The 17058-nt window shown below is 29.3% G+C and overlaps 3 protein-coding genes across 4 annotated transcripts; all 3 read left to right on the plus strand.

Moving 5' to 3' along the window:
- On the plus strand, positions 4254 to 6166 carry LOC110272114 (uncharacterized protein At1g24485-like). Its single transcript, XM_021123949.1, has 3 exons — positions 4254 to 4851; positions 5850 to 6103; positions 6159 to 6166. The coding sequence occupies exons 1-3, from the start codon at positions 4259 to 4261 to the stop codon at positions 6164 to 6166; spliced, it is 855 nt and encodes a 284-aa protein (XP_020979608.1). The 5' UTR covers positions 4254 to 4258.
- On the plus strand, positions 6094 to 8228 carry LOC107641076 (probable LRR receptor-like serine/threonine-protein kinase At1g05700). Its single transcript, XM_021124484.1, has 6 exons — positions 6094 to 6340; positions 6901 to 7033; positions 7426 to 7494; positions 7585 to 7656; positions 7760 to 7828; positions 7996 to 8228. Exons 1-6 carry the CDS (start codon positions 6205 to 6207, stop codon positions 8135 to 8137), a joined length of 621 nt encoding a protein of 206 aa, XP_020980143.1. The 5' UTR covers positions 6094 to 6204; the 3' UTR covers positions 8138 to 8228.
- On the plus strand, positions 14645 to 17026 carry LOC107642061 (methylecgonone reductase). 2 transcript variants are annotated; one of them, XM_016345384.1, is made up of 4 exons: positions 14645 to 15017; positions 15103 to 15349; positions 15633 to 15812; positions 16591 to 17026. In XM_016345384.1, exons 1-4 carry the CDS (start codon positions 14701 to 14703, stop codon positions 16813 to 16815), a joined length of 969 nt encoding a protein of 322 aa, XP_016200870.1. In that variant the 5' UTR covers positions 14645 to 14700; the 3' UTR covers positions 16816 to 17026. The 2 variants fall into 2 exon arrangements, with proteins under 2 accessions (XP_016200870.1, XP_020980144.1); XM_021124485.1 differs by having other exon boundaries at positions 15103 to 15277.

Raw genomic sequence — 17058 nt, forward strand, 5'->3', positions numbered from 1 at the left:
CCAAACAACAATAAATTATACTAATTCTCTAGTACTTCTCTTTTGGAATAGCTGTGTAGATCCAATATATATAACAAAACACACATACATAATATAGCAGTTTTATAATTTTTATACAAACGTTGCAACCAAATATAAAAGTACTTAAAACAACTAAAATGTGTTCATATGCCTTTTAAGAAGGGTTTTGGTTGGTAGTGCGGATGAGACTTCAGAAAGGTTGTCTTTGAAATTAGTTGGAGAAATTTCTTGAACAAAAGGAGTAAGGATCTCTCCGACGAGTAATCCTAGATATGGATTAGAACTAAATGATGACATGTGGTTTGGTGTTGATGATCAGTGAGAGAAATCTTGAGGTAATGAAAAATATTGGGTAAATGTTATCCAACCCCTATAAAATAACATGTAAGTTACTATTTATTATGTATCACATTGTAATTGGTCCTTACTTAACCATAGTTGGGTTATTTTATAATTTATTATCATTTTAAATAAAGTTAAAAAATGGGAGTAATCTCACGCAATCTCCCTTTCTTCATCCCTTAACGATGTGTTTGAATTCCCGTCATCAGTAACTTTGCCGTCCTATTTAATATAGCCGTTCTATTTAATATAGCCAGCGCCGACGTCCTCGTTATCTCCTATCCTCTCACTCGATCCCTCCTTCTGCCGTAGATCACTCTTTACTAACATAAGTAATGTTTAGTTTGGTTATTAAATTTTTTCACTAAAACAAATCTTTATTTAATTACATGATAGAACATATGAATGTAAAATATAATATAATATAATAACTCTATTTAGAGTACTTAAAAGTATAATTAAAATCAGGAAAAACATATCTTTTATCGTACATAAATTATTTTAAAAAAAATAAATTGTTAAAATTAATAACACAAGTTTAAAATGATAAAATCTAACTTTCTTACAAGTATTTTTTATAGTATTTTTATTCTTTTAATTTTTAATTTATTCGTATTTTATTATTTAATTAATGATTAAATAAATTATTTTTATGAGAAATTATTTTTTTGTATTATCTTAAAGAAGAGACCAATATAACAGTTTAAAAAATAATGTAAAAATAATTTTTAAATAAAAATCGATAATATTAAAATTTTTAAATACAAAAGTAAATTATATATATAGATATTTAAGAGGTAAATATGAAATACATGCCTAAAATAAATAAAACAGACAAAAATAATTCTCTATTTCTCAAGAGTACTCCCATTTTGTCTGTTTTATTTATTTTAGGTATGTATTTCATATTTATCTCTTAAATATTTATACAATTTATTTTTTAAAATGCTATATTGGTCTCTTCTCTAATATAATACAAAAAATATTTTTTCATAAAAATAATTTGTTTAATTATTAATTAAATAATAAAATACTAATAAATTAAAATTAAAAAATTTGGAGTACAGATTTTAATTATACTTTTAAATACTTTGAATAGATTTATTTTATTATATTATATTTTACATATAAATATATGTTCTATCACGTAATTAAATAAAGATATATTTTTTTAATAAAAAAAATTAATAACCAAATTAACCATTAATTATGTGGCTAAGCAGTGATCCATGGCAAAAAGAGGCGCTGGCTATACTGGGAAAGATGGTGAACTTACGGGCAACAGAATTCAACGACGTGACTAAGGGATAATTCAACGTCGGCGCTTCTTGTCACGAACGCGACGGTGCTTGGAAAGACCGAATCTAGGTGATGAAGTGATGAAGAAAGAATGGAGGAGTGGAAATGTGTTTCAATTAACGGGAGTGAAGTTTTGATATTTTAAGAAATTATATCATTTCCAATCTCAAATAATAAATTATAAAATAACCCAATTATGATTAAGTAAGGACCAATTACAATATGACACATAATAAAAGATAATTTATATGTTATTTTAGAGGATATTAGGTAGCATTCACCTTTATTTATTTATATTTTGTCTTTTTTCTATAGGATTAATTCCTATGTAAAAATATAAGATCCATCATTTGACATCAAAATATGCGTATTACACCTTTATATAAGATCGGTGGTTACACCTTGAATTCTTTAAAAAAGGAAGCCACTCGTATAAAGACGTCTAAAATATCTTTTTTTAAAGATGTTTTCATGTTGTGTTTTAATTGATTTTTGTATAATTTATTCGGTGTTACTCATCACATATTATTAAATTTCTCAAAAGATTTTCTTTCCAAAAACAATAAAAAACATTTAATTTGGACTAAAACAAAAAAATAATAAATTAACTATTATATTTTTTTTAAAAGATTATTTACATAAAAAAATATATCACATTCATCAAAATATATATATATATAATAGAAGTGCAATGGCTAAGTGGCAAGTACAGGTTGCTTTTGCTCCAATTTTCAAGCAGGGTTACACCGGTTTGCACCGATTTTATTCCTTAAACGGTCTAAGGAGTAAACTAGTCTGGTTCACTAGTTTTTCGATCGAACCAGCCGATCCAGTTCGATTTTTACAACTATGAATTGAAATACGAACATAATTTCAGAGACCAATAAGTATTATCTCTTTGTTGACAATTAAGTTGTTTTAATGGTAATTAAGATCTAATAATAGTTTATAATAAAAGAAGCATTCTTTTGCAACAATGAACCTATAGTAGTAGTTAGGGGTGTTCATAGATTAGATCATATCCATATAAATCCACAGTATTTATCCGTATCTGATATGTAATTTGAGGATATGATCTGATCTGTAAGATGATCGGATTGGATCGAATCGGATCCACACTCTAATCAGATAGAAGTAAATATGTTTAAAAAAGTAAAAAAAAAATTATTGACTTTTTTTATAAAAATAAAATTTTTTAATATTTTTTATTTTATAGATATATTTGATATCTGATCCAAACATAAAAAGTGCGAATATCGAATTTGATCTAATGAGTTTAGTGCGCTCATATACAGTTTTTTTAAGACATAAAAATAATTAATTAGGACATTGGTTAAGATAATTAAAGTCAATATTTCATTAAATTTTTTATTTAAAGAAAAATCCTAGTTAATTTTGGTATAAAATTTCGAATTTGAAAACATTGATAAAAATTATGTTGAATTTTGATTTATTTGATTCTCATTTAAATTAATCACTACATAAGTTAAAGTTCTGTTTTGAAGTTATATTCGAACTTTAATCTGATTTTTAAAGTTTCAATTTACTTAGTTTGATTTTTTAACTTAGGTATCCGTGACTCATATTAGGGTTTTAAGTGTTTAGTTGAAAAAAATAAGGTAAAAAAAATTTCAACTATTAAAATATAAAATCACTGGTTTATTGGTTCAACCGATAAATCACTGGTTGAACCGATAAAACCGGTCTCACGTAAATATAAAATATAAAATAGTTAAAAACTTAAAATTAAAATTTGAAATACATATCTTCACTAACATATTTTTGAAAAGAAAATTTTTTAAAAAATTTAATAATATATGATGAGAAACATCAAATAAATTATACAAAAACCAATTAAAACATAACATGAAAACATCTTAAAAAAAGACGTTTTAAACGTCTTCATCTGTCCTTTAAAAATACACGTACTCAAACAAAGAAAGAAAGAAGGAATTCTATAGTAAAAGCCCAAGTTTTGTACGTAGCTGGATTGATGGGCTGTGAGAAATTCTTTGTAAATTGTAATCGTGATTTGTGACTCATTCACGATCAGAAGGGGCATATGTATATGTAACCCCTGGCTTATTTGCGATTGGACCCTCTAGATTATTTCAGAGTCGGATTTGACATAAAAGTTGAATATGCCACAAATTGGAGGAAGACATATGGCGCATATACACAAAATATGGCGCATATACACAAAGTATAGCCTAATTAACATGGATATTTATTTATTTATTTATTTATTTATTTAATTTACCGAAATTTAAGTACGGTTACTAAAAATTTGATACATTTGCAATATAAATCTACTCAACTGTAGTCTAACAAAAAGAAAAACAGTTTTAACAATTTTTTTTTCATTTCTATAGTTCAAACTCTATTGTTTTTAAAAGTTTAAATTACTTACCACACATCCATAAAATGAATTTTTTTTAATAAAATTTCTTTCTTTGAAAAAAAGGATGAGACATAAATCATTTAAAAGAGCTCTATTTCATTCCTAGGCTATCTTCCATTTTATTCCTTTATGTATATATGGCATTTAGGCTGTATGAGTTTACAGTGTTTACTTATTTATTGGCTTTCATCAATAATGGGATACACTCCAAATACACTAATTGTAGCCATAGTACTAGCCATACCATTGTTCACAAAACTCTCTCTAACAACCTTTGTGAGCATCAATTGTGGATCCTCCGAACCTTTCACCGATCCACAAACCAACATAACATGGACACAAGATGATGCATACATTGAGCATGGCCAATCCTTCAATGTCTCTTTAGGGTTAGGCACATTCAGCACCCTTAGGGCATTCCACACTTTGAAGAAGAATTGCTATGAAATTGAAGTCCAAAAGGGAGAAAAGGTTCTTACTAGGGCAAGTTTTTTCTATGGGAATTATGATAACAAGTTTTCTCCTCCTATGTTTGATCTTATATTTGATGGTAATTATTGGGGAACAGTGATTACATCAATTTCAGATCATGTGGATTATGAAGCTATATATGTTACTAAGGGAAACTACACCAACGTTTGTGTTTCTCAATCAAACCCTAATCATATTCCTTTCATCTCATCAATTGAAGTGCGTGGTTTGGACCCTCAAATGTACAACCATCTTCATCAAAATCATTCCTTGATTTTGCTTAGTAGACGTGCTTTTGGTGCAAATCAAACTGTCAGGTATATATATGCATTTATGATTTTTTTTAAATAATATATATATATATATATATATATATTTAGAATTATTTTTTTGGTTTTTAAGTCGCACAATTTTTTTTTCTCTCTTTGCTTTTTAGATCTTAAGGAATTTGCGATTTCGCCTAATTTCTTGATACGTTTTAACCCCTTTTCTATTTTAAAATTCAAGTCTAAGAAATTCATAGTCGTCTAGCTATTTCATAGTCGTCTAGCTATTTGATCTTAGTCCAAACCCACCTTGTTAAAAATATTCCTGAATCAAAGGCTTAATACTTGCTTAGATATAATAACTAATAGCACAAAATTACTTAAGGGAAGAGGCTATAGGAGCATTTTCATCTTAACACTAGATACAGTAAACACCGACTCACTCATACATATATAAATGTTGGATTAGTGAGAAAACTTCAAGTTGTAACTAGAGCCAAAATAGAATATACAAAAAACTTAAATTAATTAACCAATTAACCTCAGCTCTGGTAATTATTTTTCTCTAGTTTTTAGCCAGATTTGAAATTTTAACATATTGCTGTCCTAATTGTCAATAGATGAATTCTTATATTAGAAATAAAATCTTAGTTTAATTTTACTTTTATGTATCAAAATATGGTAAAAAGTATTATGAAATTATTTTTTTAAAAAACTTAAGCCGATTAAAAAAGACACGTAAACGATTATATCTTTAACATATTCTTTTACACAAAAAAATTTTTTTTTGAGTATGGATAGTTTTTTTTTTCTTTTTTCTTTCTTTTATTTATGTTAAACTAAAATTCTTTTTTTTGGTCATTAAAAATCAAACTTTAGACTTTTAGAATATAGAAATTCTAATACTATATTATAATATCATTTGTCCCAAATATTTAAACTACTAAAAAAAATATATAAATAATTATATTTTTGAAAAAAAAAATCAAGAAAAAAATTATTCATCAGATTTTAATGATTAATTTAAGTAATTGGTTGATCATTTTTAGGTACCCTGATGATGTGTATGATCGAATTTGGATTGCAAAAAATAGTGATCAAGAGTTTATATATAGCATCCAAAGTGAGGCATTGGACATCAACATTAGCACAGTGGAAGATCAACCACCAAAATCTGCAATCCAAAATGCATTCACACTCCCAAACACAACCTTTGGAATTCAGTACAATATATCTTCACTTCTTCAATCAACATCAGATACTAATAATAATTATAGTAATAACTATTATAATATATATAGAGGCAATAATAATAATAATTATAATAATAATAATGGACCATTCTCATCATCATCAAGGCCCATAATCCCTCCTTTTGGAAGTGTTGAAGAAGTGCACATTAACATGTCAATTTCATTAGATAGTAGTATGAATTCGCTTTATTTTCATGCAAGTCCTGGTTCAACTCTTCCTCCTTTGATCAATGCTGCGGAAGTTTATAGAATTGAACCATTAGCTCAAGGAACTGACTCTAGAGATGGTTAGTATTATACTTATTTATTATGAGTAGTTATGACTATTGATAACATTTTTTTTTTTAATCTTTTATTGGTAGAGACTATTGATGAATTAATTATTAATAGCAGTTAATTAATATTAACGTAAAATAGTCTTTTTTTAAGTAAAAAAAACAAAAAAAAAAAAACTAGAATTTGACTACTCAACAATCATGTTAGGTTGTTTATTTATTTATTTTACCAATCTGTTGCTTTTTATTTTGATGTCAAAATTGTCAAATATACATTTTAAGATAAATATTAATTAATTTTTTGACAAATTAGAACCAAACTTACACACAAAAACAACTACTTTTAATAGGAAATATAACTTCTAAAATGTTTATATATTGAAAGAATTATTTTTTATTTTTATTCTCTCTTAATCAATATTCTTATTACTGCACCCATTAATAATATTCTAACAATAGGTATAGTTTTTTCATGTGTTTTACTCTTTTTTTTTCCTCCTAATTAATAACCCTTCTTTTTCTTTTCATCTTTTGCTTCTGTTATTTCCATATAACTTTTGGTGTTGATTTAGTGGAAGGATTGAGGCAACTGCGATTGGCATTTAAAACATTATCAGAATGGAAAGGTGACCCTTGTCTTCCATTTCCATACGCTTGGGAATGGATTCAATGTACTGCTGATCCTAAACCTCGCGTAAAAGCATTGTAAGTTCTTTTCTTTAATTTTTTTAAAGGAAAACCATTGTTAGTCATATATCATTATTACTAAAATTTTGTAAATATGTGTTTTAATAAAGGCACATTTTACGAGCACTATAAAAAAAATTGAGTAAAATTGTTTAAAAGATAATTTTTTATATTTTTAATGCGTTAAATATATCAACAACTTAAATAATTTTATTATTAATGATAATTTTAATATGTGTCTAAAATATATTTTACCTATTTTATTATTATTATTATTATTATTATTATTATTATCCAATTTCCTAATCAATGTTTGGAAAAAAATATATAGTAGAAAAAGCTACTGATGATTTTGTTGTGACCTTTTTATTTTTCCTTTTTTGCCCCCTGGATTTGTAACATATATATAGGAATCTTAGTAGCTATGATCTTCATGGGATTCTTCCAGATATGAGTTCAATGGATGCACTTGAAATTATGTAAGTATAAGTGAAGTTTTTGCTTAATTAACTGCACATTAGTGATAAACTAAATGCTTCTATTTCTAACTATGTATTTCCGAATTACAGAGATTTGCATAACAACACCATTGAAGGCCCCATTCCTGAATTTCTTGGTTTCTTGCCTTTACTTAGAGTGCTGTAAGTTTCACTTAATATATCATAATCACATAATGTAATGTCCCTTCTAATTAGAGAATATATGTAACATTTTTTTTTTCTCTTGATGATGCTCACTTTTCAGGAATTTGTCATACAATGGTTTTAATGGTTACATACCCAACTCCTTAAACAATACAGACATTGACATTGAGTAAGTATATATGTATTATACCGTTAAGAAATTAAATTTATTTTAGGCATACTAGTAAATTGAAAAAGCGCCGATACATCAATTCATAATTAATATTAGGGATACAGTAATTTAAAAAAAAAAGATTTTCCTCATAGTTATAACAATTTATTATTGGTGTATTTCAGCATTACTCATCTCCCGGAACTGAAAAATGTATCCATTACAACCACTAGTGATTCCCCAACAAGAATGTCATTCGAACTACACATATTATTGCTTATAATCGCAAAGCAGGTTTTAATATCTCTGTGGATGAACTTTCAATAATTGATGCAGAATTTTCTGTTACTGTAAGTTTGTAACACATGTTCAAACTAAATTATATATAAAACTTATTCAGACAATTTTTTGCGTTAAACGGAGTTTGTATGACTTTTTTTTTTCTTTCTATGTATGCGTGCGAATTGTTTCGGTTGATTATTGGAAAGATTAATATTTCGATTAGGTTTTAATTTTATTTATAAAATTAAAAATATTTTATTTGTGTTTTAAATATTTTATTTTTTATTTTTATTTTTAAATTAAATTTAAAATTTTCTTAACAAATACNCTTTTTTGTTTCTATTATTTTTTATTCTTTCATGATTTTTATTTTTAAATCATTAAAATCATTAAGATGATGATTACTATAATGATGATTTTTTTTTTTTCAAAGTTAGAAGTGAGATTCAAATCCGCGACTTCTAAGTGAGTATGGGAAGATTATGCCATGTGAGTTATAACTCGTTGGTCTAGAATAATGATTCTTGCGGATATCTAAAAAAAGATAAAAATAGAGAATATGGATATTTTAAAAGAAAAAATTTAATTTTGATTCACTACAAGAAAAAGTTAGAAATCTGTCAGATTTATCGTTGGATTTATTAAATAAATTTGTCGGTAATTAATTTATTGACGAATTTACTGTTGTCCTGGAGTTGACAGTATAAACGTCGTCGGAAACTGATTACCGGTGAATTTTTTTTGTTTGACACTAATTACCGTCGGTATTTTTAATGGATTTGTCGAGACTAAATTGATGATTATCGTCGGATTAATCCGATGGTAACTTTGGCGACATTTCACATGTTTAGGCGCCAAGTTACCGTCGGATAAATCCGACGGCAAATTCTACGGTAATAATTTTTTTTTTAGTTTTTTTGGGCACAGTTAAACCACAATTAGTAGTCAAAATAAAACTCTTGTTAACAAAATTATTAGCAGAAATCTAAAATTAGTAAAAATAAAAAATTATTAAAATAAATGGTAGAGGTAGAGTACAATGAAGTAGATAAACAAAAAATAAAACCCTAACCCCTCACAGATCCAGTAATCGTCATCATCATCATCGTCGTGGTCTCCCTGCTCAGGCGGCGAAGTAGGTGCACACGTCGGTGCCCCACTAGCAGCGTTGTCACTGGTACCAGCAGTGCCACTACCTCAAGTGCTGTCGGCTCCAGCACGCATCTGTTGGTTGTACGCCTCCATCAACTTTCGCAACCGATCAAGTTGCTCCAACTTCTCCATCAGGTCCGAACTGATGGTAACGACTCTTCTCACACGTGCAAGAAGGTCGTTGTACCTCTGCTCAGACTGCCTCGCTTGCTGGTGAAGCTCCTGTGTTAGCTTCTACACCTCCCCCCTCAAGTCGACAACTTCCTGAGAATCGTCAGAGTTGGTGGCAGAGGAAGCCTCCAACGCCGAGGAGCAGAGGCCACTGGCGAAGAACAACTCCAACCTGAAGCGGCGATTCTTGTAGGGTTTAGTGTCGGTCTCGCGCCAAACCCTATCAGGATCTACCACTGAGGTCTTGGAGCTAGCTTCGTCGTTCTCACTAGGCGGCTAAGATTGCTGGGTCGCGGGCTCCAACCTCTGCGTGTAATCCTCTTGTGTCACATACATTATGATTAGGATAACAGTTAATTGACTTTAAACCAAATAAATTTAAAATTTAGGATTAATTTAAACTCATATAATGGGCCGCAGACCACTTGTCAATAAATCTCTCCTTGTTGGTATTCAAAGTATGGATATACTTAAAGATCTCTGTTAGTATTGCCTCACGGTCCAACGACTTAGACTACAAATTAATATATCAACCAATAAAATAAATGAACAAATTAACCAACTAATTCAAGTAACTACTAAAAAAATAAACAATGACAAAATTCTTATCAGTATGCTCTTCGTCTTCATGAAGGTCGCCGACCCATCCATATACTTCGACGACCTAGGCAAAATTCTGTTAGCAACGTTCGTCAGACAGCTACACTTGAACCCCTCATCATTGTTAAAATAGGCCTCTAGTTCCTTCTTGATGGCTGAACGAATCCACGATGTTAGGTGGTTGCCCCCTTACGAATGTCGCTCATCATCTGCTAAAGTCGTTTAGCTGCCCAGTAGTCATAGATCTTCCTGATCATGAGATTATGTTCCGTATCCCATATGAATTTCAATTGCACAAAGTGATTCAACAACATTAGTTAGTAGGAATAAAATACAGTTTAAATACGGTTAATTAATTCAACATTATTGCGTTCTTACTGTCCACTTCTGAAACCATCGATATCTGGTCTCAGCCGGAATCTGCGTGTAGGTTCGCCACGAATGCTCTTTAGTTTGCCATTTACCCTTTCCATAACTGTTTTGAAGTGCTTTTTTCCCTTTCTATTATTGTTCAGAATAGCTCCTAAGTATCTTCCCAGGGCATTATTTTCCTTGAACTCTATCCTGCTAGTGATCTTTGCTTGGTGTTAGATGCGATATTTTTAAAGAAAACTATGGTTGATTTTGCTGAATTGATCTTTAGGCTTGATGCGTTACAAAAATCATCCAAAATAACATTATTTTTATCTAATTTATGAGTAGTGATTTCGGTAAAAAAAAGAGGAGATCGTCAGCGAACATGAGGTGAAAAATTTGAAAACCCTTTCTATTCATCTTTGTTGAATTCGGAAGGTTTCAAGTGAGTTGAGAAGGGAGGTTGAATCAAGGAACTGCTTTTAGAATTGAATAAACAAGTTAAGTAGATATTTAGTTTTACGAGATTATTTCTGCTTTTGTCTCATAAGTGCAGAACAGAATTGAAGCAGTGAAGAAAAGAGTGAAGGAGAAGAGTGACACCTTGATATATCCTGGTTTGACCACGATAACCTACGTCCAATTTTCACCACAACAATGGTAGAATTTTTACTATAATCAAGATAGATTACAATCACTAATTCCAAGAGACTCACACTTTTGTAAACTACCTAAGTTATTCTAAGCTTAGTAAATTACCTAGGTGATAACCCAACCTAGTTAAGGAGAACCAAGTGTACTCTAACCAGCATATTTTCGAATACAAACACTCAAACAATGATTGAATTTTGGCTTTTGTATGAAGTTCTCTCTTTGCTTTTTTTTCATCTTTCAAATTGATCTTAATTCTAGATATAAGAGAACAAGAACACACTCAATATGACAAAGAAAAAAGATTGTGTATCAAATCAGATTTTAGTTCAATGGTTACGTTATTCCTTGTCTTCGTTCTGCTTATATGGAAATTGATATACTCTTCTTCAAGGTTGATATAACATTCTTTTTCACAAAACTAGCTATTTCACCAATTAAGCACAAACCTAACTTTAAAAATCTTTTTCTTAGGTGCTTTTAAAAGCACCCCTAACTTTTAAAAGTTGCAAGTACAAGCACATAAACATTTTAATTTACCAAACACAACACGAGGTGTTTGTGCTTTCACTCTTCAAAAAGTTTTACCAAACTAAGTATAATGGCTTTTGTCTTGTTTCTATGTAGTATTCTTGTTGTTCTTTCCATTTTTCTGTTGTTGATACAAGCTTTTCTACATTATTGTCAGAGCTTCTGTGTGATATTCTACAATGCTACCTTCTTTAATGTTTTAAACACTAAATCTATCTTTTTTTTTGGTAAGTTAAATCTATATTTTTTGTTTTCCTTACCTTTGTCGATGTTGCTTGGGCCAATTCTATCCTTCTTATACCTTCTTGGCTTTTGGACCACCATCCATGGACCAAATGTGCTGCTATTGTGTTCCATAATGGCCTTTCCTTTTTCTTTTATTCATATTTTTTTCTGTATGTTTTTACCTTGTTGGTCAGCACCAATATGCTCTTCTGTAGATTTGCGTATCTTAGCCTTTTTAGGTTCTTTCCTATTAAAATTTGTTGTTTCATTTTTTTCTCTCCAAATTGCACAATGCTTTTTCTTATGATTAGCTTTGCCACATGTAAAGCAAATCTGATAAATTTTCTCATATTCTACTTGAAACAACTTACCATTGATCATATATCTTTTCATTAGAGGTTTAGTGAGGTCAATCTCTACATAAAGGCGAGCAAACTTTTCTCTATACATATGAGATGTGTTGTAATCAATTTTGCAAGTCCTCCTATAAAGGTCTTTAATTTTCCACAATATTTTTTCATCATAAAGTTCTATAAGAAGTCCTAACAACCTTATCCAGACTATGATTTTGAAGATGGTGGTTAATAAAGGATTGAAATTAGGCTCTCAATGTCTCATTGCTAAATAGCGATTTTCTTCCAAAGACCTTTGAGAAGAGCGAAATCTGAATGATCTTGAGCATAAAATTTTACTAAGTAAAATTCATTGTCCAAGTCAATGACTTTAAGCTCCCCAAGTCTGCTCCACATAGCTTCTATTCTTCTTTTCATAGCAATATATCCAATCCTTTTTTCTAAAAGTTTGACTATCAGAGACCTCCACCATGATTTCCAAAGTTTCTTGTTTACCTCCTCGTGGATAACAATGTTGAGTAAACCCTCCCCTATATCCTCTATTATTATGTGTAGTTTGATGTTTGTCTTTTGTTTCCGTCTTTCTCTTCATGTGATTTCTCTTATTCAAAAACTTCTTCTTGATCATTTTTCATTTTGTCATCTTCATCCTCATCTGTCTCTAGCAAGTCGCCTATAAGTTCCTGGTTGACTCCAGTCACCATACTCACATATGATCTGCCTTTCTAGCCTTGGTATGGGTTTTGCATCCAAACCTCCATTCTGGGTATTAAAGCTGAAGTTTCGGAGAATCCCTCGTCACCTTGTCTTACCTTTTTGATGCTTCTATGGAGGTCCTTCTCTTGTTTCGAGTGTTCTTGCTTAGTCGGGTTTCTGTCTGATCGCCCATGACCAGCCATGGAGGGAGGATCGGAGGAGTGGACCGTTGGTGAAACATTAGGGAGATTACTGTACGAAAAGAATTTGGGATGATTGTATGAAGAGTATTGTTGAATCTATTAAAAGGCAGGGTTCTTGTCCTCAATAGTAGGGTTTTGTATTTAATATTTTTTTGAATGAAAGAGCTCGACACATCAAGGCCTTGGTATTGTGATAAAAAGACCTTGGTGCTTTAATCCATAGACCCCCTTTTATTGGTAGCATCTGAGTTGAGTTGACAACAACTGATTAGAATATAAGGTAGCGTTTGTTTTTGGAAATAGGATACGGAGATATGAACAACACATTTTTAAAAAGTGTTTAGAAATAAAGACATGGACACGGAATATATTGTCTCCGAGACAGTTTTTTATACTTTTGTGTCCACTCTTTACGAAGGACAATGATGGACACAGAATTTGGAAGAGGGACGCGGATCTTTTTTATGATTTTTTTTTTCATAGATATTTTTTATTATTCCACTATTACCCCCTTTTTATTTTTCCTAATTTGCGTTGTTCTCAGAAAGGTACTTTCTTCTCCATACTCTTTCTTTATCTCTACGTTCTCCTTCTTTCTCTTTTCTCAGGTTCTCTTTCTTTTTTGTAGAAATTTTTATTGGGTTGGATAATTTTTTTTCTTATCGTTCTTACTTCAATATCATTTTAACCTTGTATTATATTATTTGATTTGTAATAAAAATAATAACAAAAATAATTAGTCTTGAGACTTTTGAAAGATAAATATTATAAAGATAAAATTGATCTTTTAAAATGCTAAAAAATAATTTATAAGTTGTAATTGATTTTATATAATTTAAAGAAAAATCAATTTTTTAAAAAGAAAATTAAGTTTTTAGATAAAAAAATTGGTTTTCTAAATAAAAATAAATTTTTATGTGCAAAAACTAATTTTTTTTCATGTAAAAACGGATTTTTTTTAAAATTGATTTTGTATTTAAAATTAATTTGGTTTATTATCCTAAACGAAATTTTTTATTAATCAAACTCAGATTTATTTTTTTGTTAATATTAACCATATGTATTCCTACATATTAATAATAAATTTAAAAATAAAATAATTATATTTATAAATTTTATTTTAATATAAATACTATTATATAATTTTTTATTAAAATTTTTTGCCCTTTCAAACATTTTTTTCAAGTTCCCATTGTCTGTACTCTTATTCTCTATTAAATTAATTTGTACCAAAAAAATTTAAAATCACATGGCTATTTTAGTCCTTTCATATAATATTTTAGTCCTGTCCATGTGTATCCAAACATAATACTAGACATTACATTACTGTCTTGTACATCGTATCCAAACATAATACACAAAAAATAACTTTTAATGTCTCTATTCTGTTGTCTCTGTCTCAATATCATGTTCTGTCCTGTCTCTAAAAACAAACGCTATCTAAATTATTACACGAAAATACAATCTTTTTCTATTGCGGCCGCTATCGAATATTATATTAGTCTTTCTAGGTTAGGTCAAAGTTAAAAAGAAGAGAGAAATAAAATAGAGTAACTACTCCACAATTCACATAAAAAAGCAAGACAAATAGTCTTGCTCCAATTGCATTTAAAAATATAATCTCTCCTTTTACTCACTATAATCAAATAATCAATTTCCAAGACAAGAGAATATGGAAGCAAAGAAGGTCCCAGAAGTGTTGCTAAACTCAGGGCATAAGATGCCAATGATAGGTCTAGGAACTTCAGTAACTCCTCTTCCACCACATGAAACTCTCATCCAAATCTTCATTGATGCCTTTGAAGCTGGCTACACACACTTTGACACTGCTTCCCTTTATGGAACTGAAGAGCCTCTAGGCATAGCTTTGGCCAAGGCCTTAGAGCTTGGAATCGTAAACAGCCGCCATGAAGCCTTCATCACTTCCAAACTTTGGTGCAACAATGCTCACCATGACCTTGTCCTTCCAGCTCTCAAGACCACACTCAAGTAAGTAAAGTAATTGAAAAAGAAAAAAAAATATCATATTTTGTATATAATCTCATCACTGATGTATAGTTGCTCTTCAAATTAGGAAACTTGGGTTGGACTATCTAGACCTCTACTTGATTCATATGCCAGTGAGGTTGAAACCTGAAGTTGATGGAGTTCTTGAAATAAGAAAGGAGGATTTGCTTTCCTTTGACATGAAAGGAACATGGGAAGCCATGGAAGAGTGTCAAAGATTAGGCTTAGCCAGATCCATTGGTGTAAGCAACTTTGGCATTAAAAAACTCACACACCTCTTAGAAAATGCAACTATTCCTCCTTCTGTCAATCAAGTAAGAAAATTCAATAGCAACACTTGCCAAAAGGGATTAAATTTATCAAATAAATATATATTTTAAATAAAAAATTTTATGATGTCTATAAAGTTGGTGTCTAATTTGTTTTAAAAATGAGGGATAAAGGAATAGAGCTCACTATTTGTATTTGATTATTTGTATCAAATAGTTAAAAATTTAGACACATGAGAACACACCATTTTAAATTGAATAATTTCTTTTTTTTTTTTATTTTGACAATAATGATGTGGCTATATTCAATTTTGATTTTTGACTTTAGGTGGAAATGAGCCCATCATGGCAACAAGGGAAACTCAGAGAATTTTGCAAGCAGAAAGGAATCCATTTGGCTGCATGGTCACCATTAGGATCTTACACAAAATCATGGGGTACTAATTCAGTTATGGAGAGTCCAATCATTAATAAAATAGCCACTTCTAAACATAAGAGTGTCCCTCAGGTGCTCTTTCTTAACTCAACTCTAATCTTTATGCCTTTAACTACCCCTATATTTTCTCTTATAATTTTTGTGATTTTAAGGTTAAAACTTTGACCGGATAAAAATTTGTGTTATTCTATTAGTATTTAAGATCTTATGTTATCACTTAATAATTTGATTGACTTAATTATCAGATTAAGTCGTTTGGATTATATTTTTTTGGTGTAATTTTTTTATTGATCTACTTTTTTTTTTTTGAAAAAATTTTACTAGATTAAAATATGAAAAAAAATTTACGATGATAAAACTTATTAAAATTTTAAATAAATATTAATTTTTATTTAATGTTTAAATAATATTATTTATATTTGGGTAAAGTATATTTTTGTCTTTGAAGTTTGGTAAAAATTTTAAAAATATCTTTAAATTTTATTTTGTTTTAATTTTGTCTCACAAGTTTTTTATTTGTATCAAATATATTCCTGACGACTAATTTTTCAAAAAATTTAGGACAAATTTAACAATAATTTCATAAAAATAACTTTCAATACAAGTAAATCAAAACATAATTGTCATGCATTGTTGTTGGATTGATCTTAAATTTTTTGAATATTTAACTATTAGAAATATATTTGATGTAAATAAAAAATTTTTACAATAAAATTAAAATAATAAAATAAAACTTAAAAATATTTTTAAAATTTTTATCAAAATTTAAAGACAAAAATTATATTTTATTTTTTATATTTAATTTGTGAACTATATGTTAAGTGTAAATGTTGATGTCATTGGCCTGCAGGTAGCATTGAAATGGATATTGGAGCAGGGGGCAATCCCCATTGTGAAAAGCTTCAACAAAGAGAGAATGAGAGAAAACCTTAAAATATTTGAATGGGAACTGAGCCAAGAGGAATCACAGAAATTCAGCCAGATTCCACAGCGTAGAATGTTCAGTGGAGAAATATTTGTATCGGAAAATGGGCCTTATAAATCCTTGGAAGAATTCTGGGATGCTGAATCCTAAAACAAATTATTCTCCTTATAACCTTATTAGTAGCAACAAAAATATGAAATCCCATCCCAAAAAAATGTATCTTATATTTATCTACTCAAGTGCATCCAAAGCATGCCATACATCGCAAGGTCTAGGGGTGAATACCAATTGAAATACGGTTAAACTTTTGATTTGATCCACACTAAAATCATCGAATCGAATTTAATATTTGCAGTTTTTATTAGCAGATGGAATCAAATATTGAGTATATTC

This window comes from Arachis ipaensis, chromosome B05 (assembly GCF_000816755.2).
Source record: "Arachis ipaensis cultivar K30076 chromosome B05, Araip1.1, whole genome shotgun sequence".
NCBI lineage: Eukaryota > Viridiplantae > Streptophyta > Magnoliopsida > Fabales > Fabaceae > Arachis > Arachis ipaensis.

What these genes read in the sequence shown, in the direction of transcription:
- LOC107642061 (XM_016345384.1), top strand. Translation starts at nt 14,701, where the DNA reads ATGGAAGCAAAGAAGGTCCCAGAAGTGTTGCTAAACTCAGGGCATAAG. An exon ending in GCTCTCAAGACCACACTCAA is followed by an intron (nt 15,018 to 15,102) that starts GTAAGTAAAGTA and finishes TCTTCAAATTAG; the next exon opens with GAAACTTGGGTTGGACTATC. An exon ending in TTCCTCCTTCTGTCAATCAA is followed by an intron (nt 15,350 to 15,632) that starts GTAAGAAAATTC and finishes TTTTGACTTTAG; the next exon opens with GTGGAAATGAGCCCATCATG.
- LOC107641076 (XM_021124484.1), top strand. Translation starts at nt 6,205, where the DNA reads ATGTCAATTTCATTAGATAGTAGTATGAATTCGCTTTATTTTCATGCA. An exon ending in ATGGATGCACTTGAAATTAT is followed by an intron (nt 7,495 to 7,584) that starts GTAAGTATAAGT and finishes TCCGAATTACAG; the next exon opens with AGATTTGCATAACAACACCA. An exon ending in TTGCCTTTACTTAGAGTGCT is followed by an intron (nt 7,657 to 7,759) that starts GTAAGTTTCACT and finishes CTCACTTTTCAG; the next exon opens with GAATTTGTCATACAATGGTT.
- LOC110272114 (XM_021123949.1), top strand. Translation starts at nt 4,259, where the DNA reads ATGGGATACACTCCAAATACACTAATTGTAGCCATAGTACTAGCCATA. An exon ending in GGTGCAAATCAAACTGTCAG is followed by an intron (nt 4,852 to 5,849) that starts GTATATATATGC and finishes GATCATTTTTAG; the next exon opens with GTACCCTGATGATGTGTATG.